The sequence below is a fragment of the Notothenia rossii genome (assembly GCF_949606895.1).
Source record: "Notothenia rossii genome assembly, chromosome: 2".
Taxonomy (NCBI): domain Eukaryota; kingdom Metazoa; phylum Chordata; class Actinopteri; order Perciformes; family Nototheniidae; genus Notothenia; species Notothenia rossii.
The window spans coordinates 14,917,555-14,942,266 of NC_136904.1; the positions used below are offsets into that span (position 1 = coordinate 14,917,555).

General features: G+C 38.9%; 1 protein-coding gene and 1 long non-coding RNA gene across 3 annotated transcripts; one reads left to right on the forward strand and one right to left on the reverse strand.

The window, feature by feature from the left end:
* The first annotated feature begins 871 nt into the window (after positions 1–871).
* Positions 872–17,558, forward strand: rps6ka2 (ribosomal protein S6 kinase, polypeptide 2). 2 transcript variants are annotated; one of them, XM_079662476.1, is made up of 22 exons: positions 872–1,527; positions 4,375–4,491; positions 6,149–6,230; positions 6,837–6,917; positions 7,228–7,307; positions 7,748–7,854; positions 7,946–7,983; positions 8,085–8,227; positions 9,181–9,251; positions 9,423–9,511; positions 9,901–9,965; positions 11,918–12,020; positions 12,129–12,274; positions 12,730–12,852; positions 13,295–13,384; positions 13,649–13,807; positions 13,993–14,154; positions 14,483–14,559; positions 14,766–14,883; positions 14,988–15,044; positions 15,236–15,316; positions 15,567–17,558. In XM_079662476.1, the coding sequence occupies exons 1-22, from the start codon at positions 1,423–1,425 to the stop codon at positions 15,714–15,716; spliced, it is 2,244 nt and encodes a 747-aa protein (XP_079518602.1). In that variant the 5' UTR covers positions 872–1,422; the 3' UTR covers positions 15,717–17,558. The 2 variants fall into 2 exon arrangements, with proteins under 2 accessions (XP_079518602.1, XP_079518603.1); XM_079662477.1 differs by lacking the exons at positions 872–1,527; positions 4,375–4,491 and adding an exon at positions 5,907–5,964.
* Positions 2,150–6,142, reverse strand: LOC307027374. Its single transcript, XR_013804609.1, has 3 exons — positions 5,897–6,142; positions 2,538–2,578; positions 2,150–2,329 (listed from the first exon to the last, which is right to left on the reverse strand). It is a non-coding gene; the product is annotated as an uncharacterized lncRNA (long non-coding RNA).
* Positions 17,559–24,712: the final 7,154 nt, after the last annotated feature.

Below are 24,712 nucleotides of genomic sequence, written 5' to 3' on the forward strand. Positions count from 1 at the left end.
ACAAAGACACCAGTCCATAATCCTGGATCCCTCCCACAGCAGATTGACTAAACACATCTGATTACATATTCAATAGTGCCAAAATGTCCTCACACTATGTCCCAGCTATATTCTAAAAGTGGTCCAAATCCTGTCAAGCTCGTGAAAAAAGCTCTATGAGCTCTGTTTCTACTGGCGTTCCAAGTTTAGGGATCACAGTTTGAGCGCTCTATGCGAGTTACCGTGGCTGGAATATAAAATCTTTTTTTAGGAATAAAATAAATCCCACTTCAGCGACGGACACTCGATCCAGGTAGAACAGCAGTCCTGACTTTACCCCTTGCTTCTTAATCTTATAAAACCCCACTATGCCCCCCTTCACTTAATTCGGTCTCCATTTCCCTCCCTCTCCCTCCCTGCTTATGTAACACTGCAGTTCTGCAAAGCTGCTGATGTGACAGATCCAAGTACCTACACACACACACACACACACACACACACACACCAAGTGATCAACTGGATCACGATGTACTCTGCCTGTCCTGGAATTTCTCATCATTATTGACTGCAACACCGATTGCTGTCCTTACATTAAATTCCCATGTGATGTCACTGAATCTGAGCCACAGTATTCCCCACAAACCTCTGCTGCTTGCATTCTACTTTCACGTTGTCATCGGTTTTTAATTCTGTCTATGTGTCTTATTGGATGACAGGCAGGAGCTAAAGAGAAGGGACAGAGGAAGAGAGAGACAGACAGAGAGAGGTAGCTGAGTAACACCATGTGACTTCACCAGCTGTTGCTGTATGCTGGTGGGAGAAACAGGGAGGGAGGTGAGGGGCAGGAATAGGGGAGAATAAGGGAGGGGGGGGGGGGTCAGGAGCTTGCCGGCACACAATGTGACTGGTGACAATCCCTTCTGCAGAGTGAGAGAGAGACAGGGAGGGAGGCAGCAGGGGATGAACAACACACACACATGCACAAGCAGGGATGTGAAGAGGGAGCTCACACACACTTCTCGTGATTCACCGGAACAGATTTATTCGTCACCTCGGGCAGGGAGCCGGCTGCAAAACACAAGACAATCCCAAGCCCAGCCGCACCTGCCCCGGCCGTCAACCTGTCTGTCTGTCTCTCTGTCTGTCTGCGCAGATTAACGGCTCTGTTACAACTCTGTCTGCGTGCTTACTGGCGTACACTGCGTCTGAGAGACGGAGGGGGGGACACGACATTCAGAGACGAACAGCAAGCGTGCATGATGGGAACACTAAAGAGGGACGACTGCATTGAGGACGCGCACATGGATGAACTGCGGGACAAATAGATAACTATAAGAGATATATATATAAAGCTCTGTCCCTGCATCTCTACTTTAGGACCCCCCCCACCCTGCGGGGAGATGTTCATCATTATGGGATAGATGCAAAGGTTTGCCCGTTGCCATGGACACCAGCACGCGAAAATTCACAGTGCGGAGATGGTTTTCTATCTACCTGAAGAACAAGGCGGCGAGGAACAAGAACAACACTGGCTTCTGTCAGCTAGAGGTGAGCCAAACAGGAGCAGCACAAACTTCCATCAACTACAGATCAGTGCATGTGTGCAAATCTGCGGGGGGGGGGGATTGCGTCACAGTTGCACTGTGTGCGTTTGTGTGAATATTCGGGCCATAACAGCAGCCGTCTCATATCAACAGTAGATAAGGCTGCGTGTGAAGGTTGTGAGCACATGGGAAAGGGTGTGGGAAGAATGTGTGTTATTTGGTTTGTTGTGGGGTGGTTCAGCCGTCATGCAGCATCGTTACAGCAGTTCCTCTGCCTGTCTGTCAGTAACCCAGATGGGCAGAGAGACACTGTGTTTTGACTGGCAGGGAGACACGGAAAGACAAAAACGCAAACAAGCAGTCGAGCAGGCAGGTTGATAGATAAATGGATAGAGACAGATTGATTCAGTGGTTTATTTATAGCCCAAACAAACCAGCAGGGAAGAGAGAGAGGCAGTATGCTGTTTGCAGCACATCTACCTGTTAGTCCGAGATATAAATAGAAGTCTTCCCCTCCAAGGTCCTTGTAGTTGTGACCGAGTGCTGATAAATCATCTTGACAGGCTATTTACCTGTGATGTGTGATTGTTAGTCTTTCTGGCTGGCAAATGTCTGTGTTTGTTACCTGTTTGTCTGCCTGTCCACATCGTGTACAACGTGATGCTCTGATGCTCCATGTGGGGAAGATCGCTTTCACTTTCCTCTCCTTCATGGGAAGGTCAGAGTTCAGGGTCAGCTACTGATCAGGATCTCAGGGGGCTGACGCCTTGAACCCGCTTCCTTCTGGTTGACAGGCATCACTCCTCCTATTTAAAGAATAAATACAAAACTACGTAATCACAAAGGGGGAAATTGCTACTGGCTACTACAACGTTTTAAACTTCAAGCCAATTCCTATTCATTGATATTACAGCAGGTGATAGCAGTTGTTATACTATGCTTGATTTAAATGTATAATTTAATTGTACAAATAACTTTTATGCATTATGTTGTGTTACACTTAAAGAAACTCACATGCTCGGTGGTTCGGACAGAACCATCTCATCATCTTTGAGCTCCAAAACACATAATAAACTGTAAGCACGTTGTATTGTCTCTCATAACATACTCATCATTTGAGTTCCACATACTATAATATATGCTTCAGATTATAAGTGCAACAGGGCATTGAAACCAATTAATGTCAAGTCAAAGTGTGAGATATTGTGAAAGAAGAACCATTGATATCAATGCACTGTTGATATGCTGACAGGTTTGTTTTTCTTTCCCTGTCACACTAAGAATGGCTCCCTTAGGATTTAAAGTGCAACCCCTCTGTTTTATACAAAAATTGCCAAGAGGGCTGGAATGCTCGAACTATTTGAACTATCTCTCCTTCTGGACAGTTTCATCCCACAGGCCATACGACTATTAAACACCTGAACTTTTTAAACAACATCCATAACATTAAGCTGGCTGCAACTTAGAAATGATTTATCTAATATATCATATTCCAATCAGTTGTATATAGACTCTTATTGCACTATTTCACTTTTTTAGTATTTTTCTTTTTGTATTTACTTGTTTTTCTGTTTTATTGTGTTGCACTGTTGGAGGAGCCCGTGACCTAAGATTTTCATCGTCATAACTACACTGTAGCTATGTACGTATGACCAATAAAAGCCTTGAAACTTGATTGTGATATTGTTGGAGGGGTGTGGTGCAGTGGGTAGTGCGTTGGTGTTTAGATCAGGGGGTCACAGGTTCAAACCCCACTGCAGTCAGCATGTTGTTGTGTCCCCGAGACACTTCACCTTAAATTGCTGCTGTGGGGATTGCCCACAGTATTGAGTATGTAAGTCGCTTTGGATAAAAGCATCTAAAAAGTGACATGTAATGTAATGTTGTTACAACAAAAATATTCAAAGGCTGAAGTTGAGACATAATAAAAAATATTTTCTGGCAAGTTTTCGATGTGGGTAAACTATAAACAAAGTGCTGTTCTACTCACAGACTATCACACTACAGAGAATTGTTATATAATTATATTAGAAATTGCAATCTTAACAAAAGCACATCTTACTGAACATGTTATCATATTTTAGCTTTTATATGGAATCTGAGATTCAGATATTACTCTTATTCCAAATACAAACCTTCGTACTGATTTAATCCTCACACAAAAGGCCTCATTGTATTCTGGCACAGGAAGGCAACAATTCTACAAACCACAATAAATGTGTACATTTAGAGAAATAAGCTTTTGAAATATCCCATAATTTTACAAAGTATAAAACATGTACTTCATTAAAGCTTTGGCTAAATTATAAACCATATTTGATCATCTTAAAACTCATGTACGTCTATGATTGTGTTAAAAAGATGGAACCACATCAAAAACATCAGAATAGGGAACTCTTTATCAACGTTTGCAGAAAGAAATCTGCCAGCCTTTTACATTTATTAACCAAGTGCGTGTTAAGTTAAACAGACGTATCAAATGGGAAAAAGTGCACATGGATATGACAACAGCACTAAGCCCGGATTCAATAATTATTATTCTTTTAAACGATCAACCCTGTCAAGCTAAGAGAGAAAAACAATTTACTAACTTTAATCTTTCTAGTTCTACTAACTCCTGTTTGCATTTCAAACTTGATTGAAAGTGGGATATACAGATCTTAACTTCTAAATGAAAACTAACCATCGGTCTTTCATGTATTTATAAGAGGGATTTAAGTTGTTTTTGGTGGTTGTTACATTGATACAGATGTAACATGGTAGATATTGCTGTATTGCTGAAATGTTCTTTATTTGCAGTTACGTAAATAATGAACTAATAACGATGTCTGTCTGTCTCTCCTTTCCCCAGGATGACAGTATACTTAAGGAGATTGACATCAGCCACCATGTTAAGGAAGGCTGTGAGAAAGCAGACCCCTCCCAGTTCCAGCTGCTCAAAGTGCTTGGACAGGGCTCTTATGGAAAGGTAAAGTAAAAAATGTTTTAACCAAAACTACTGAGACCTGAATACCTCAAATGACAATACACGTGAAGGAAATGTTAAAGAAAAAAAATCTACAAATCTATTGCATCAGACTCCTGACCTAGACAGTGCAAGTCAAAAGAAAACCAATGTTACTTAGAGCTCAATGCTGACTAAATACAGTACCAGATGAAGGCTCTCTGTACTTGTCTGACCCAGCAGGATATCACTTGGGTAAGCATTTATTCAGCTATACTACATGTTTATAGTAATAATTGCACTACAATATTAGAACATCTGGGTCAGAATTTAGACTTTTTCTGCTTCTGACAAGTGGCCACTTTTTGTCCGTCTCTTCTGAAATGTAGCCTATTTGTCATTGTTACCAGAAAAAATGTAACACATCATGTAACCTTGGTCTTTGAATATTTTTAAATTAGGAATTGTTCAGAACAAAAAATATCTACCATGGGGGCATATGACCAAATTGTTTTAGCTGACAACATTTAACCTACAGTATATTTGGCAGATCACAGGTGCTAATTTAATTAACTGACTCCAGTCCACACACTACAGTAAATGGCCAAAAGTATGTGCACACTCATGTGTGATTGCTCAACATCTCATTCAAAAACAAAGGGCATACTATGCTGCTTTAATAGCCTTCACTTCTCTGGGAAGCTGGAAAGAGAATGCAGGGATTGCAGTCTCCTTGCTGCTCCCATTCAGACACAAGAGCAAGGTCAGACACTGATGTTGGGCCATGAGGACTCGTCTGTATTCATTCCATAAGTGTTGGATGGGGTTGATGTCGGATTTTTGTCTGCAACAAGTCAAGTTGTTCCTCACCAAACTGAGGAAACAATGTATTTATTTGGCTTGATTTGTGTATGGAGAACCGAAACAGGAATGGGGTTTCCCAAACTGCAGCCACAGAATGAGAAGTATATCATTGTAGGCTATGCTGTCTGATATATAATTTCCCTTAATTCGGCTAGAACAAAAGGTGCCCTTTCCAAAGTGTAAACATAAGCCTCAAAAGTACACAACACAAAAGTATGAGAGGAATTTCCACTTATTTTAGCCCATAAAGGTCTTTGCTGAACCGGACTGTACTTTACCGCCAATTCTTTTAAACTTTTTTTAGATTAACAATATTGCAAGTCATGACACAATTCAATTTGTGAGCACCTCTTACTTTGTTTCTCTATATGAGGTCCGAATGTGGCGGACACCACAAGCACGATGCACAAGAGATCAGGAGTAGGCTAAGTCACTGCATGGCCCGGTTAGCATGTTAGCATAGCTAGCCTAAACGGCAAGGCAACTCTAATCATAGTTGTTGTCCATCACAGTGAGACAGTTTTGATGCTTTATAAAAAGTGATGGGATGCTAATTTGCACTTACCTTAGCTCGGTGAAGGCGGGTATAATGGTATAATGTAGCATCTGACGCAAAAGTGATATTAACAACAGGTGTGTGTGCTGTTGTCAAGTAGGGGGATTCCTCTTGCATCACCTGTATGACGTCAATTCATATACAAAATACTTCTGTTTTATTTTTCAACTAATGTTGACATAGATGTTAAACTCTTTTTAAATTGTTAGCACTGTTGAAAAAAAATAACATATTCCCAAGTGATGATAGTGATGATTTCAGGTGTTTCTGGTGAGAAAGATCAGAGGACTGGACAGAGGACAGCTGTATGCCATGAAGGTCCTGAAGAAAGCCACACTGAAAGGTAAACAAAAAACAAGATAGAAATATTTTAAGGATGGAACAACCAACCTTATCAAATCCCATGTAGGCTAATTATATTTTTGAGAGAAATGTACTAACAGAGACAGTCGATATGTTTTGTCTTGTCTTTTGATACTTTTTATTTTCAATGTGTATGCTCACTGAGCTCTCAGAGTGCCTTACATTCAGTAGCATTTGGGGTATAAAAGTTCTACTTTTGATACATAAGAATTCTTTGGGATTATTGAAGTCTTAAATGAGGGTGTACTTTGAAAGCAGGTATATATTTCATGTGCTAAATGAAAAGGTCTTTGTACAAGTGGTAATCCTCTTAACCTTCACCTCTTTGAATAGTTATGGTTCATCCTGTCAAAGTGAAAGAAGCTGAAACGACAAAACATAACTGTTATTATTATAGTCTATAGACCAGCAGCACCATAGGATGGGTTTAATTCAATTTACATGTTTCAATCAAGTTAATGCAGTTTATCCTATACAAATCAATCTCATGGTATTAGAGGCGTAATGTGATTTATCTGCACTCAACTATATAAAACGGAACATTATGTAATTAAACAAATTATTTTTGCCCCAATCTCCTTCTTAGTTCGGGATCGAGTACGGTCAAAGATGGAAAGAGACATTCTGGCAGAAGTGAACCATCCTTTTATAGTTAAACTGCACTATGGTAAGTCTGCTGTCTAATGGTCTTTATTCAGGTTAAATGTAATCTCTGTTTCTCAGAAATCACAGTGTATCACCAAATACTGTAGAAACAAGAAACAAGAGAACATTTTGATCGCAAACATTTAATGTATGCTAGTTGGAATTACATGCTTTGTTGAAAAGCTCTTGGTTAAATGCTGTTATTTTAATACAAATACACCTTTTTTTATAAATTAAATGCATTCTCAAATAACGCAGAATACAATACAGCCCGAGCCATTTAGCGTCATATAACTCAGTATAACTCTGTGTATGTGTATTTTTGTACATAGCCTTCCAGACAGAAGGAAAGCTCTATCTGATCCTGGACTTCCTCCGAGGGGGAGACCTTTTCACCCGTCTTTCAAAGGAGGTAAGTTTGCCACAAAGAATTGCAAGCCCTTACTTTTTAAGGTCTACCTTTGGCTGTAAACTGCTTATCTCTTAATCACTAGCAGAAGTGAATAAACCTGCAAGAGTTGTCCTTGAGAGCTCTTTTTCTTGAATTTAGCTTGGTCTCTCTTATTTTCATGATGATGTATTATCAGGAAACAAAGACCACTCGAGTCTGGGAGTTCTTAACGAAAGAAAGTTAAAGATAATATTTAAAAACATCAACAAGAGGTACATGCAATCATTTTTTTAATCATTTTTGGAAGAGTTTGGTTTAAGTTCTTGACACAAAGTGAAAAATGACCTTACTAATCATAAAAGTTAGAAGCAAACATGAACCATCCTGCTTTTTATTTGCCTCAGTTGTTTCCCTGTTTTATTCTTTTTTAACTAGCACTTTTATTGTCCTTATTTGTTTAGGTTATGTTTACAGAAGAGGATGTGAAGTTCTACCTTGCAGAGTTGGCCCTGGCGTTGGACCATCTACACAGTTTGGGAATCATCTACAGGGACCTCAAACCTGAAAAGTACTTTCTCATAAAGTCCCCCTGTTTTCCATTCATTTATTTTTCACACAATCTTTTTTTAACTGCTTTAAATGTTCATTTTACCCAACAGTATTCTTCTGGACGAAGAAGGAAACATTAAGATAACTGGTCAGTACATTCAACTGTAAACAATCTTCTGTCTTTTTATTCATCTTCTATGTCAGTATTTCTGCTTACCCCCCCCCCCTCTTTGTCTCTCTGTGTTTCAGACTTTGGATTGAGTAAGGAGGCCATCGACCATGATAAAAGAGCATATTCTTTTTGTGGAACAATAGAGTACATGGCTCCGGAGGTGGTGAACAGGAGAGGGCATACACAAAGTGCTGACTGGTGGTCATTTGGGGTACTTATGGTACGAATCTTTTAATTTTATAACGATATGACATAATTAAATGTGTCAAAAGCAGCAGGCAGAAATGAACATTTTCATATTTGCCAAATAACATTATATAATTTGACAAACTGTAATGTTCCAGTGTACTGGAATTTGGCTTTTTTCTGGCAGTAAAGCTGCTTAATTACCGTATCTGGCAGATTAGGTCCCATCACTTTCTGTAATCGTGCATCTGTTGGATTCTGCTTGTTTTGTTTGCCTGCCAGCTTAATTTGCTAATACTGAAAATGAGTTTAACATTCACTGAAACACAGCTGGTCTAAGAGACAGCCTATTTTATAAAATATAACACCATTTGTGGAAAAATCTATATTGCTTATCTCATCATAATTTCAAACACTTTAGTCTTTGAGACAGATAAAAAATGAATTGGTCAACACTAGATTGGAATACAATTGAAACATTTCTAAACAGTTTGAACTAGCAGTTTTTAATTGGATTATTTCTAAATGCATTATGTTCTACATCTAGATATACCACACAATTTACTATAATATTTACTGGATTTTTCTCTTTAATAATTATTACTGTGAATATATGGCTTCCCTACTCATAAATGGAGGTTTGAGATAGAGGTCACAGATTAACAATTGCCTGTTTGAAACATAATGTTATATACTGTATTTCTCGGCATACTTACCTTATTTCATGTCAGTGTTATTTAAATTACAGCAACATTTATATTACAGAAACAGGCTGATGACGTGATGGAGCTCAAACCATAATGTAATAATTTCAAGGCACAACTTTTCAGCATAATCAATTAAAAGAAAGTATTATTCATATGCAGGGGAAGTGCAAATAACTAATGAAGCTTGCATTGAACGCAACATTTACCTTTACACCTCTATGTGCATTACCTTCACATGGTCAGCTGACATTTCCTCTGACATTTATCATCTGTTTTCCAGTTTGAGATGTTGACAGGAACGTTACCGTTCCAAGGAAAAGATCGGAAGGAAACAATGGCGCTTATTTTAAAGTAAGTCCAATTCAAACTTTTAACATCTATTGTTCTTATTCTTAAAGCTCTTTATTGATGAAAAACCTACTGATCATTAAGATGCTGTTTTTGATTCTTATATTCATGTGTCATTGAGGTTGTTACATATAATGTGTGTGTATCAAGCTGTTTCTTCTCTGTCCTGTACAGGGCAAAACTGGGAATGCCGCAGTTCCTCAGTCATGAAGTGCAGAGCTTACTAAGAGCACTCTTCAAGAGGAACCCTGCTAATCGACTAGGTAATTTACACATAAAACTTGGAAAATGTACGATAAGTATTCAGGTCTGTTCTTACCTGGAGGGCTTTGGCATACAGTTGGAGTACATGATAGCAGCGAACTTAAAGGAAATCAGTCATTTTAATTCTGATGTGTTCGATTATATTCTGCAATCTTTTCATAGTAAGCAGTAACACTGATACATTGTCATTTAAATGTAGCTAAATTAAAGCTACAGCAAGATCTTCCTGCTTTAATTGTCACAACAGACTCTTAGTATGCTAAAATGTAAGAGATAAGCATTACGTCACAACTGTCCGAGGATTCAAGCCATCATTGAATGAACTGAATGAATAGGTGCCATTTTGTCTGGTTGCCTAATATTATGCTTGCATCTGTGTGACTGATAGGTGCAGGACCAGATGGATTGGAGGAAATAAAAAGACATCGCTTCTTTGCATCGATAGACTGGATTGTAAGTACATTTCATCAGAAATGTTATGTTGTTTACATATTTGTATACATATTTTGTAAAAATAATACTTTAAAAAGAGTAATCAAAGACTCAATCAAACACAATTAAATGTTAATACTGCCATAGACATCTAGGGCTTTTTGTCAGCCACTAAAAGTCTGTAAGTAATATACCCTTCCAACTATCAACAGCTACACCTGGTTGCTCCTACAAACTGTGTATTGATTTTATGTTTCCACTTTCATGTAAGGGTGTTAGCCGGAAATCATTTTTGTCAGACATTTAAGACCTTTTTCATAAATACAACTTTGTTTTTTTCTGATCATGTGACAAAAGCAGTACCGGTCTACGCTTGTTGGCCTTGGTTAAATAAATTAAAAAACATTGAATCTATAAAGAAATCTTAATCACATGGTGACTACTTATATGTTTTTTTTTTATCCGGTTATGAAAACCCCGCAACTTCCTCAAGAGTTATCCACAACCATGAATCATTAAACTTCCTCGTGACATTTTTCAAGTGGCGAAGTCCCTCTCTTCCCAATCTGCCTTTACTTTATTGTAATGTTATCCTTTCGCGGAGGGTTTGCACATGCTCACATTTTCTGTCTGCAAACAATAGCTATGCTATCATAATCTAACCTTGACATTCACTCCTTGAACATATGCTACTTAAAGAGGTTATTTGTTAAACTGAACACACTCAAAACGTATATTTACATTTGTGTTGCATACACAAACAGCAGTTAAAATAAACTCATAAGTTGGTGACAGGCAAAGAACGTATGTGAAAATATCCACAGGATGCTTTCAGTTTTCATTTAAACAATAATAACCATAAAAAGCGACAAGGCTTTAAAGAAGATCATCATACATGTACTTTGTATTCAGTGTGTTCCTTAATACAAGAGCCTTGCTCATGTTCACACTGGTGCATCCATTTATTTTGTATCCGAGTTCAGAAGCTTTGATTTTGGTTCATCTGCTGTTGTGAATAGTGCCGCTCTCATTTCTAACCAAATCCACTATTATCTGCTTTACATGCTCAGTAATCCCTGCCCTCACCACCGGCTTTCACTGTTCTCCTTGCTACATTCCTACTTACTAGCCTCTGCCAAACACCACATTTCCCATTTACAGATGGTGTTGTTTGCTTGATGTGACAAGCTATCAATAAGAGGCTTACATTCTTTCTTGTACTATGCTAATCAAATCTCTGTGCTGTATCAGCAGAGTGCTTTGCTCTCTTGTCCATCAGAATCTTACTTGACTTTTCCCTGTGATCATCCGCTATTTCATATATGTCTTGATCTTTGAGGAGCTTCTCTCATAAAGCTGCTTAAAAAAATTAGCTTTATGTTTCTCATTGGCCATGCATCACAGGGCAGTAAAGCTGAATGCTAAAACATTTTTTCTAAGGCTGTTGGCATCTATTATAGTTATTTAATGTGAGTTCTTATAGAGGCCCTGCCAGAATGTTCCCAGCAGGCGGTGAAAGACAATACAATGACGACATCTGCAGGCCATAGTCAGGAGTGCTTATAGGAATACAAAAATACACTATGTGCATACTCTGTCTACCCTTATATAAGACATCCAAGAGTTTTCATCTGAGATCACAAAATGTAATATACTATAGGTGTTATTTTCCATTACAGTCTATACAATTAAGATTTTTCATTATGCATTTACTGTGAAAATGTGGAATGTGGGGGGGTACAAACAATGAAATATACAATATTTCATTGTTTGTACTGAATCCATCAACTTTGAACATAGCAATTTAATGGACATTTCCAAAATGTGTTTACACAACAATATTTACAAACTATAAGCATCACTTTTACTTAGTTGTCATATAACAAATGTACACCTGATCAAGTGTTATATTGTGCTTAAACAAATGTTTGCTAATGAATGCTGTTATTGATGATTGTGATTGTTTTCTGTAGAAGTTGTACAGGAAGGAAATGAGGCCGCCATTCAAACCAACAGTTGGAAGACCTGAAGACACTTTCCATTTTGACCCTGAGTTCACCTCCAGAACGCCCACTGGTAACTGAAACAAACAAAAACATATTTATATATACAAACACACAACACGAAAAAATAATGATGAAGTATTGTGAACCCATGTGTATCTGTGTGTCTTTGCCTTACTAGATTCTCCAGGCCTTCCTCCAAGTGCAAACACACACCAGCTGTTTCGTGGCTTCAGCTTCGTTGCAACTAATCCAAGTCAGGAGCCCAGCGTTGCCACGGTAGCGCCTTCTCGTCAGGAGGTGAACAGCACCATCCCCATAGCAAAGGTATGTTTAAGCAAGGAGCGCATGTCCTATCTCCATATTTAATTAAATGACAAACTTGCATATTGATTGGATAACAAATTAACCATGTCACTGGATTGATCATTGCTTTATTAGGAACTGACAGATAAACACACTGGATAATTAAGCCATTGGCTATTTAATTATCCCGACCTTTCTAAATATTACCCTCATAAATCACGCTTTGCCATGTTATTACTGCAACTGACTGCTGAAGTTAAGCGATTATTCTCTTATCTAATACATGACTATGATAGATATATGAAGTGTGTGTGTGTGTGTGTGTGTGTGTGTGTGTGTGTGTGTGTGTGTGTGTGTGTGTGTGTGTGTGTGTGTGTGTGTGTGTGTGTGTGTGTGTGTGTGTGTGTGTGTGTGTGTGTGTGTGTGTGTGTGTGTGTGTGTGTGTGTGTGTGTGTGTGTGTGTGTGTTCCCTGCAGCATGTCAAAGGTGATGTGGCCTTAAGTGATGTTTATGAGCTGAAGGAGGAAATTGGATCAACAGGGACTTCTGTCTGCAAAAGATGTCTTCACAGAGTTACTGCTGTGGAGTATTCAGTGAAGGTACTGGACACTAACATTTATTTGTATTTTTGTGTAAATATATATATATATATTCAATATTGCAACAACATTATGATTTTAACATTGTCATATAATGAAAGTATTTCTGAACATACATTAAATGCATTTGCTTTTAATGCACAGCCTGATTCCAATGAACAAAATGTAGCAAATAAAATATGTTGCGCTGGTAATGCATTGTGGGAAAAGCTGGGATAATTAATAAAACCACCCTAAGAAAATGCTTTGGGCATCCTGCAATGTTGATGATTCATAGTTTTAAAAGCTGAGGTTTTACACATTTTGCACTTTTTTGTACAATAAACTACACATATGTGTTGACTGTTTGTCAAATACTTATTGATGTTTTCCTTTTTCTTGTACACATGTTATGGTTGTTACGATTGACAACTAGTCCAATGTGTTTCTGTTTTTATTTCAGATTATTGAGAGGGCGAGGAAAGATCCATCTGAGGAGATTGAGATTCTGCTAAGATACGGACAGCATCCAAATATTATTACACTGAAGGATGTAAGTGAAGCACGCTTACACCAGACACAGTAAACGTTTTTATTATGAAAAGCAATATCAGAAAAGCTTCTTTATCTTCTATATAGCAGTTTTGAATAAGCTGTACTGTATGTGCACGTTTCATGATCCTGTGTGTGTGTGTGTGTGTGTGTGTGTGTGTGTGTGTGTGTGTGTGTGTGTGTGTGTGTGTGTGTGTGTGTGTGTGTGTGTGTGTGTGTGTGTGTGTGTGTGTGTGTGTGTGTGTGTGTGCCCTTTTACCATTAGGTGTTTGACGACGGCCAGTGTGTGTCCATGGTTCAGGATTTACTGAGAGGAGATGAAGTCCTGGATAGAGCTTTGACGGTGTCAAATTTTACAGAGAGAGACGCGTCACACATTATCTGCACACTGACCAAGACTGTGGAATATTTACACTCACAGGGGGTAAAAACACATTTGTTATAACCTTCAACACAAGACTTCTTGACATCATTATTGTTGTTTACACTGACTTGAAAAATAATGTATGTCTGTGTTTGGTTTTCAAGATTCGGTAACAGCAATCATTGTATTATTTCTTAAGTTGCAAATGTATGTGTTTTTTGTCTTTTTGTCTTCCACCTTTTTAGGTTGTGCATCGAGACCTGAAGCCCAGTAATGTTCGCTATGCTGATGACAGTGGACTCCCAGAAAGCATCAGGATATGTGATTTTGGTTTTGCCAAACAGCTCAGGGCTGAGAATGGCTTGCTGATGACCCCCTGTTACACGGCTACCTTCATGGCTCCTGAGGTACATATATCAACAGTCATACTAAGACACATTTTGAATCTCACCAACACAAACCATGAATTGGATACAATTAAATGTATACATTATGAGTCACATAGATAAATCCCAAAAGGCAATCCATTGAAATGACACGTGTGTGTGTGTGTGTGTGTGTGTGTGTGTGTGTGTGTGTGTGTGTGTGTGTGTGTGTGTGTGTGTGTGTGTGTGTGTGTGTGTGTGTGTGTGTGTGTGTGTGTGTGTGTGTGTGTGTGTGTGTCTGTGTGTGTGTGTGTGTGTGTGTGTGTGTGTGTGTGTGTGTGTGTGTGTGTGTGTGTGTGTGTGTGTGTAGGTCCTGAAGAAGCAGGGTTATGATGCAGCCTGTGACATCTGGAGCATGGGGATCATGCTCTACACCATGATAGCTGGGTCAGTTAAAAGTTAAAAACTGAAAGTAATGAGGACATTTTCACCCTACTGCTGTGCAATATCAGAATATGCTAGGTTTTGTCAAAAGTGTTTTTTTCATGAGTTGAAGATCCTCGAGGGCTCCCTTTGGTCTGACCCCATCGCAGTTATTGTAATTCAACACACATTTGGACTCACCCTGTACATTTTTATTGTTATTGGCACAGTTTCAGTCCGTTTGCCAGCAGTTCTGAGGACAGCGCAGAGGAAATTCTGGCTCAAATCGGCTGCGGGAAATTCATTATCACAGGAGGGAACTGGGAACTTGTATCAGACTCTGCCAAGGTTAGATTTGTTTGTATGTCTTCAATGATAGACACACACAACATGTTTTTTCTTCCTGACCTCATGGACCTGGTTCTGACCAAATATAATGATATGTTTAACAGGACATTGTTATAAAGATGCTCCATGTGGACCCTCACCAGCGCCTGACTGCTCCCCAGGTACATTTTTAAGATAATATGACTTTGTCTGCTTTATTTGTATGGTAGTATTGATTATTTACAAACTGTTGAGTGGAAAGATTAGCAAGTATATTACAGATATCAGTACTAAAGTTTTCAAATGTATTTCTTTATATCTGTAGCTTTTGAGTAATGCATAAAGAAAACATTTGTGCTTTTATATCCATTAGGTTCTTCGTCACCCCTGGATTGTAGAAAGAGGCCAGCTCTCTGACAAAGCTCTCAGCAGACAGGACGCTCTTACTGTCAAGGTCAGTGTGAATACAGTGAATATCGTCAGAACATCAGACATGATACGTGTTGTTCTCAGGCTTTCTGTGAGAAGCCATGTTACATCCTAATTGTAAGAGAATGATTGTTTCTCAGTATAATGTACAACAAATCAAAACACTATAATATGTTTCTCTGTTTGTCCATCAGGTGGCACTGTCTGCCACTTATTTAGTAGTTTGAAAGATTTGACCAGTATTCATTTGATATGCTCTCTTGTTGTCCCACCAGGGTGCGCTGTCCGCCACCTACTCTGCTCTGAAGCGCTGCGCTCCTGCTCCGGTCCTGGAGCCGGTTCAGTCCTCCAGCCTGGCTCAGCGGCGAGGAATGAAGAAACTGGAGAGTCCCAAAGTTCACGCAGACCTTAAAGAAAGGGAGTAGCCTCAACAATCTGAATGAAAATGTTCTCTTTTTTAAAAGATTAACCTTTTTACAAAGAGCTCCTAGGCAAGACAAATGATATCCCAGAGGGACTGAAGGTATAATCAACTATAACAATTAAGGAATCCACTATCACTTCCGTTTACTCTACTCAAGGTGTACAGTTTTAACCTTTTACATTTTAAACTAATCTGATACTGTGCGATATGATTTGTATCATGTGGACCTGCACATAAAATGTGTGATTCCAATTGGAACAGAACCTAATGGCTTGAAGAAATTGAAAATGATTAGCCTAACATGAATAAATCCTGGAGACAGAGGGTTTCATTGAGTCTTTGAGAAGCCTTGCCCAATCCCTCTGTTTTCCTGTGAGTCGGTTTAGAAAAAAAACACCAAAATAGCATATTAACTTTAAGGTTGACCCTTGCACCATTTCTTACAGTAGGGTCATGGCTTTAAAATTGCCAATAAGTGAACTGATTTGCAGCAGATGTTTCGTTGGTCATAGATGTGAACAATAAGAGCTTTAGCTCAATTACACAGACATCTTGTTTTTATATATGAAAGTTTCAGTAGCTAAAGAAAAAGCCGTATCCAGTGCCACACAATGCCAAATAGTCTATTTACTGAAATTCTCATTTAGCACATATGTCACCAGGAGTTCATGCCATACATTAATAGCGTCTTCCACAGTCAGTACTCTAACATACATTATATCTAACAATAGATGTTAGAGTAACATGTATTTAAATGAGGTATTCTCACTGTGATTATTACATTTTTTCTCCAAACAAACCTCTGGCTTCTACAGAGTTATGCATGTAAAAATGTAAATATCTTACCAAAGGGAATTACTGACTTAACAATACCATTGAAGACTTATTGTTTATAATATGCTAATAATTGTACCGTATGTATCATTGTCTTCCATAATAACAGCCTTTGACTATCGCTTAATTTATGTGAAATGTATCACTGTAGCACTTCCCAGGTCAGATAGATCAGTAAGCTATAAAGCTATTTATGTGGAAAGGAGTTTGTCGTGTTTCATAACATATGTTATTTGGCTTAAGAGTAGCCCATCATATTGCTCTTTGGTAAATATCCGAGAGCTCTGCAGCCGGTACTGCTTTTAACTCAGCATTCAGTGTGATATACCATCTTTCAGTGTGTGCTCAAAAGTGTCAAGTAACTACCAGTAAACTTCTGTTTGCTGTTTGTGTCTGCAAGCCAAATTGTTTGAGGACCACTGTGTCAGTGTTGTGTATATACTGTGTAATGCTGCTGCCCTGATTGGGTCTAATAAGTTGTACAATCATAAATACGAGGTAAGAATGAACAGGGTGTTTTGCAGATACGAGTAGCGATCTTTGTGCTGTACAGTTTGCTAGTAGGAGTGTAGATTATGATGCTTCAGAATATACACATACTTACTGGTCAGATGAAAATAAAACATATTGTGAAGTGTAACTAATAAGCACTGTAGCAGAGATACAATATTCCTGTACATAGTATGTTTGCTGATACATAGAGTGTATGAGAGGTGGAGCTGGGACTGATGCAGATACGGTTGTAGATGTTATATTGTACAACCAAAAGTTCAAGGTGCTGTAAATAATGTTTATTAATTTAAATTGTACATAAAGTGTTGTTCAACTATCAGCAATCAGTAAGACTGTATATATTGTGTTTGCAGATATATAGAAATTGTACATAATATATTGTGTTGTGCATCCATTGCTCAGAGTGTACATACTGTCTATACCTTGCCAATCACTGAAATTATTGGTTAAAATGCCAAAGTTTTACAAAGAGAGGAAAATAAAAACGGCACTGAAATGAGTAAATAGTTGTTTTTATTTTAAAACATTTTGTGTACAGGCATGTGTAAATGTCTCTACCCAGAAATGACCAAAGTGCATAAGACGTAGTCATGTCTTAAAAATCAAAATATAACATTAATTGTATAATTTGTCAATACATTTTGATTAAATAGTAATATAATGTGTCATCAAAATATCATAAAAGATCAAGTATAGTGTGGCATGAAATAGGTATTTTGAAAAGTCATACATCTTTATAGTATGTGTGTGTGTGTGTGTGTGTGTGTGTGTGTGTGTGTGTGTGTGTGTGTGTGTGTGTGTGTGTGTGTGTGTGTGTGTGTGTGTGTGTGTGTGTGTGTGTGTGTGTGTGTGTGTGTGTGTGTGTGTGTGTGTGTGTATGATGTATGTAATGTATATAATTAATTTAAGACTTCAGTTACTTTATATTTTTCTCCATGACAATGTGGAAGCAGGCCACTAGATGGCAACCAATCATAGCCTATGCTCTCACTCTTTCTCTTTCTTACTAGAAGTTGTTCCTTTAAAAGAGAAAAAAAAGAAGGGAAAGAACACTTTAATTTATATCAACCACCAGCCTCACACGGTTCCATAAAAGCTTTTAGCAGGCGCTGCGCTGATGTGTCAGGTGGGTGTGGCAGGCTCATCAGCCCTGACATTTAAGTGCAGTAGTGCTCAGAGCAACAGGGATTGTAGGATATGAGTAGATACAGATGACAAGCCCCCCTGCCAAGATGATTGCAGTGGAGTGACAAGAGGAGACCAAACAACAGATAGAGGAAGGAGAAGGTGTCAGGAGGGGAGAGATGAAAGGCAAAAGAAAGAAAAAGAGCTTTGAGAAACAATAACTCAACCCAACAATTACAGATTCATCAGAATTTAGATTATCCTTCAAAGAGGAAGAACTTCCAAATGTATTTTGTCATCTTATTCAAAGTCAGTATAATTTCACTTTTATTATATTGCAAGGTAGTTTTGCCACACTTGTTTACTGTAGCTTCAACAAAACCATTTACTCACAATGTGGCATACATTCTCATAGTTGTGGTGTCAGGTGTTGGTCTTTAAATTAAAGAATTAAAGTAATGAGCATGAAGAACTTCACATGGCTATCCTTCATCCGACGTCTAGGTCCCTGCAATACCAAACGACTCTGAGGCCAAACTGAGGCCTCAGAGTCGTACATTTGCATACTTTTATACATTATACATATGGCGTAGTACTGGTTGGATGGAAACTGCATTTGTTTTTCCAGTACTCTAGTTCTAGTGCAAGGAGAAAAAGGTTTATTTGAATCCAATACAAACATAATTTTAGTGCCTTGTGCGAGGAGGCTCTGGGCTCAGGAGTTGGAGAGAAGATGAGAACTTTGTAGATATTCCTGACTCTAAAAGAACCCAGGGTTACTCGCACAACATTGTTTTGTCTCCTCTTAGGGTTTGTGATTATGTGATTTTGTATTACGTACATACTGTATAAGGCTGGGATAATAATAATAATATGTTACTTCAAGCTTTTGGTAAAATTCTCTATCCATGTGAACATGCTTTACAAAAACGTCTCTGATCAATTTGTGTTGCAAAGAACAATGAGGACAATTGGGCCTCACCGAGTTATTCTTCTCACTGAAGTGAAGAATGGAATGTGAATAATGAAGTCATTTTTTGTAGCATTCCTCGGTCAACAGTTATACTGGCTACAGTATAAGTGAAGACAAAGGTGGATGCAAATAGGCCATGAAGAGCGGATGATGTTGAATTGGCTTTGAAATGTAAAATGCCAACACTCCCTTGTGTAACTGTATCTGTTCCTCTTCTGCTTGTCCTCTGTCACAAAACAGAGTTCTGAAGACAAGCGACATACACACTCTGACAGGGACGGAGATCCCACCACCTATGGCACTGGGCGACACACACGCACGCACGCACGCACACACACACACACACGCACACACGCACGCACGCACGCACACACGCACAGACCCACGGACACCCTGTGGCACTACAGCTAGACCTGCCACTCGGACGTTCACCGAATCAGACGGACAAATCTCCAACAGACGGCCCCTGACAAAGAGATTATCACCGTGACAGGAGAAGTGTGTGCAGCTGTGGGAGTTGGAGTTTACAGCGGGGAGATGGTGGGGGTGGGGAGCAAACTCTTTATACATTCACAGGTTTGGCTCTTCTCCGTCACTATGCCAGTGTCCAAGTCAAGGTTACCTGAGATGTTGTTACCCACTATACTCTTTACACAGAAACCTGCAGACAAACACTAATTGAGTCTTTTTTGTGAGTAGACTAACATTTTAATGGACAATAATAATGTTTTAAATTAGGTCAAACGATTAAGTGTTTCATTGTCTGAGACAACAGCCCTCTCCTTCTTCCACAATACAGAACATCACAGCTTGCCTCACATTATACATGAAGTCATTCCAACATCAATGTAAAACATGCAGAGCTCCTTTGCTTTCCATATTCTCAGTAGTATGTTAACTATCTTTGTAATATCAGGTAAATATCATAGACTGTACATGTAAAGGTAAATATACACTAAAATAATCATTATATACAGAATCATTTATGAGTGGTCAACTTAAAAATATTGCATGTTGCATGCTGTGTTTGACATTTTCTTCTCATTTTCTTTTCATTTTTGCATTTACAGGTGAAAGCGTTTTTCAAACTATATATGTTTGGCAGTGATTTTATAATATTGGCCATGTTGTTTCTTAAGTTGCAGTTTATTGAGCTCAGAAACATGTAAAAGGAGCACAATTGCTCACCTTTCCCAAGTGTTTGGTCCCTGTTTATTGTGATTGGTTCCTCAGAATTTGACGATTAACAAGCAATTAGAAATTAAGAAAGGATGAAACAAGAAAGAAAACAAATTAAGCTACACTTACTGAAATATGTGTGACTGTGACTTTTTCATTCAAACTGCTCTAACGTAATTGCCCATTTAAATCTATTTTTAAAAAATGACGAGTTTAGAATTAATTTTATTAGATTAATTATTTATAATCTCAAAATATTTTAACAAAAGATTACCAACAAGATGTGATCTAATTGCATAAAGGTACCAAGCAGTCACTGTGAATGAAATGGTTGATGGGACACAGTTTGATATTTCCTGGCACAGTTGTGAACAGACGACAAATTGCTACAATAATGGTGATATAATCATGTAATCCAAACACAAATACACTCAGAAGTCAAAGGTGCCGGCGGAGGATAAGTGAAGCTTTGCAGAAAGTCAATTAATCTTTGCAGTGGTCCCCCTTCCCTCCACCCTGCTTAAAAGCTTCATTTACCTCCTATGGAGAAGAGATAGAAACACCATTAGTGAGATGATGGCAGGACTAGAGAGGGGAAAGGAGAATCTCACAGTTGGATGAGCTGAAACAGTATAGGCCCCCGTCTCCTCAAAAAGTGTGTGTGTGCGGAAAAGGCGAGAGCATCTTCTGCATGGGTGAGCTCAATTAGGTTCTATCTTGATTATCAAAGGTAGTGGCGTACAACTTTTAAGGCGGAAGTGTGCCTCAACTCCTGAGGAGGAGGGAGGGGGCGCTGACCTGCGGAGTTGGACAGATAACAGCGGGGACACAGCTGAGGGGCTTCCTGCAGCAGAGAGGTGCTATGCAAGGCGTACAATAGGGGATAAGACCCCAACCATTATTTCCATATCCAAACCTATGTCTGTGTGCATTTGTGTGTGCGTGTGTGTGTGTCGCATGGGACCCCAGCTGGATAAATGATATTCATGTGTGTTTACATGCACGCGTTTGGGTGTGTGAAATGCCAGTGAGCATATAGGCTCTGCTTCACTGAGCTCGGCTGGCTACTGGAGCACAATTGGGGGTCTCTCTGTGTGAAAGAGGTCAAAACAAACACACACACACACACACACACACACACACACACACACACACACACACACACACACACACACACACACACACACACACACACACACACACACACACACACACACACACACACACACACACACACACACACACACACACACACACACACACACACACACACACACACACACACACACACACACACACACACACACACACACACACACAATAAGGAAGTTTGGCTGAATACTCATGACGTCGGTAATCAAACAATGTGCAAATCAGTTCCTTTTCTATGCAGAGACAAAAAAGTCCCATAGGTCTGATGTCTGTATAAAGGACGTAGAATAAGTCCCAATACAGATGCCTATGGAGTGCATTTTAAATACATGTCACAATATTACATTGCATTATTATGGATATTTCTTTGCATTTATATTAAATCCAGTCAAGTCAAGGTGCAACATGCTCTCTCTGCTCCACGCTGATCTTAATTACTGTAGGTCTGATCTCAGGACGGCAGGGTTTTACTTGGATTAATAAAGTTGCTGCTAAAGGAAGGTCAAGTTGAATTGGTAGAGAGAGAGGATAGCAATGCCCAGGGCTGAAGACGTGAGGGGGTAACTACAGGCGGGAGGCCCAGTCTTCATCTTCTTAATTACAATGGGCTTCAAGTGTCGACCCTGAGGAGGAATACCAGCCAATAGCATGCGTGTTGTTCAATATATGCTCTATTACATGTTTCGTGCTGTTCAGACTCCTTCAGGGGGTAACAGGCCTCTGGCTGACATCAGGATTGTCAAACTAATCACTTAATACTCTTCAAATGGCACAGAGTACTACTCTCTTCATATATATATCTCCACAACTCCCATGTGAATGTGTGTCTGTGGTTTACTGTGTATGCATGCCTGTTTGTCTATCCTGTAAACAAATGTTTTGTCCCAGTTAACTAGGTCCCAGTCGGACCAAACCTATTTGGCATTGGTCCGCTGATGCCGGTGAGCACGCGTTTGGGTTGCAGCAATATATATGCGGGCAGATGTGTGTGTTGTGGATGTGGCAGCCGGGGGACAGCATGCTGCTGCTGACACTGGGCCTGTCCGCCTGGTGTGCCCCTTTCTGCACCAGTAGAGCTGGCACTGCCTCCTGCCTCTGCCCAGCCGAGTCGCAGTGCGCCAGCTGGGCGCTACCAGGAGAGGCCCTGCAGAGAGAGGACGCAGGTCAGACGTGACAGAGGGACACAGAGAGAGAGAGAGAGAGAGAGAGAGAGAGAGAGAGAGAGAGAGAGAGAGAGAGAGAGAGAGAGAGAGAGAGAGGGAGAGGTGTGGAGTAAAGTTGCAAGGTTTGGATACAGAGAAGGGATACAAACATATTGGGAGAGGAAAGGAAAGGAAGCAATACAAGCTTACTTATAAGTCCTTTTTTAAACACTTAATGGAAGTACCAACAGTGTGACCTCTTAGATTATTTTCCATTTTTCTTTATCTTTCAAAGTATCCCTATATTTGAATATATAACCCCTTTATATACAACAGGGAGATTTTGTGTAATTGTACCACATTGTACTGCAAATGTACCGAAAGAGATACATACCTACTTATTCTAGCTGAGGTCATTCAAAACATCTCATGTTGTACTTGTTACTTCTCATTGCTTCTCTTTTACTGTATACTTATACTGTATTTAAAGATATATCTTTAAATATTAGAAAAGTTTGTTACATCTTAGCAGAATTTGCTTTCTGTTTGTGAGAATCTTACATTTGCGGGTAATTTTTACCAGCAAACATCTAAGATTTACGCCAAATATTTCTACAAATTAGCTCCTTTTTTTGAAAACCCTCACCCAACATTATTTTAACCTCTCTAACGGACACACCCCTGTTTTAATGCTGCTGTACCCAGTAGTTAGACTGTTCCGTTTAACAGGTTTGTTCCAGTTCTATTATTCAATTAGGCAAATTTCCCGTCAACTCTTCTGTGTGCATATTTGTCGCCTTCTTGCAGTCTGCAGCGAGGTGAAACAAATGAGGTTTAATCTGAGGTAACAGCTGATGTAAGCTGCTACTTGTAAAGGACACAAAGAGGTTGCCAACGATTACACAATTTAAATGTTTCCATTTATAGCTCCAATCTGAGGTTTTCTGATGGTAAAAAAATAGGTAATGTTAGGCACTTGAGCTCATTTGGTGCTTGGGAACACCTCGAGACGAGCCTCTGTGTTTCTTAGTTTGCTCATCTAACTGTAAGGAACAAGTTTTGCAATGTACACCGATTATGGGAATTGGAGACCTGCTTAAGAAAATCACAATGTGTGCTCATCCACCAGGAAGTAGCACTGTGTGAAATATGATTGGCTGTGTGACATTTTCACATAATCATTTATTAAAATGTAAACTTTGTTTTAAATTATTCAAAGAATCCAATGTGTTAAAATGGCCAACCTAATTGTCCATATACCAATACGCTTTAAAAAAAATCAAAGCACTTAAGCGTGTGCCTTATTTAGTTTGTTCCTTTTTTGACCCTGCATAGCCTTTTCAATATTACATATTTAATCATTGTTATTCTTAAATTAATATATGTTAAATGTAGTGCTTTGCCTAACTTCCTTCATGTGTGGTTTCCCACAGCCGATGTTTGTCACACACTGAAAATGTTTCCAAGCAATACACAACGTTAAGCAAAGAACTGACATAAAAATACTTTTCTATCACAGGAATTGCTCACACTGATCATTTTCACGTTTATCACACTTATATTTGGATAAGGTTGTGGTGACAGGTATTTGCAAAAGGTTAAGGAAAGCTTATGCATTAATTGATTAGTCAACCGAGTTTGCCTGAGTCATAGGAAATATATAATAAATAATACTTATTACATCTACACACTTTTTGCATTTTAGGACATACAATTGATATCCTACATGTCCTTATCCTATTGGGAAACTTTATGGTGAAATCTGATTGAATTGATGAACTACTTTTTAAATCATGCTACATAGATATTTAACTTTTGATAACTGCTAAACTACTTCCAACAACAGCTAAAGATCCCACATCCAAAAGTGATGTCTCAATAAAAAAGGAGGTTGGAGTGTATCTTAATGATCCTGATCTGGCATATTGTCACTCTGGTCAGTCTATAAACTCATAATTTAATTAAGATAAGCCCAAGCATGCCCAAGTTATCCGACCCTTTCATAGGAGACTCAGTCAGATACACTGAAAGAGAACTCAATAGAAAAAAATCCAACTGAAGTTTAATATAACCCAACAT

What these genes read in the sequence shown, in the direction of transcription:
- rps6ka2 (XM_079662476.1), top strand. Translation starts at nt 1,423, where the DNA reads ATGGACACCAGCACGCGAAAATTCACAGTGCGGAGATGGTTTTCTATC. An exon ending in CTGGCTTCTGTCAGCTAGAG is followed by an intron (nt 1,528 to 4,374) that starts GTGAGCCAAACA and finishes TCCTTTCCCCAG; the next exon opens with GATGACAGTATACTTAAGGA. An exon ending in ATATTATTACACTGAAGGAT is followed by an intron (nt 13,385 to 13,648) that starts GTAAGTGAAGCA and finishes TTTTACCATTAG; the next exon opens with GTGTTTGACGACGGCCAGTG.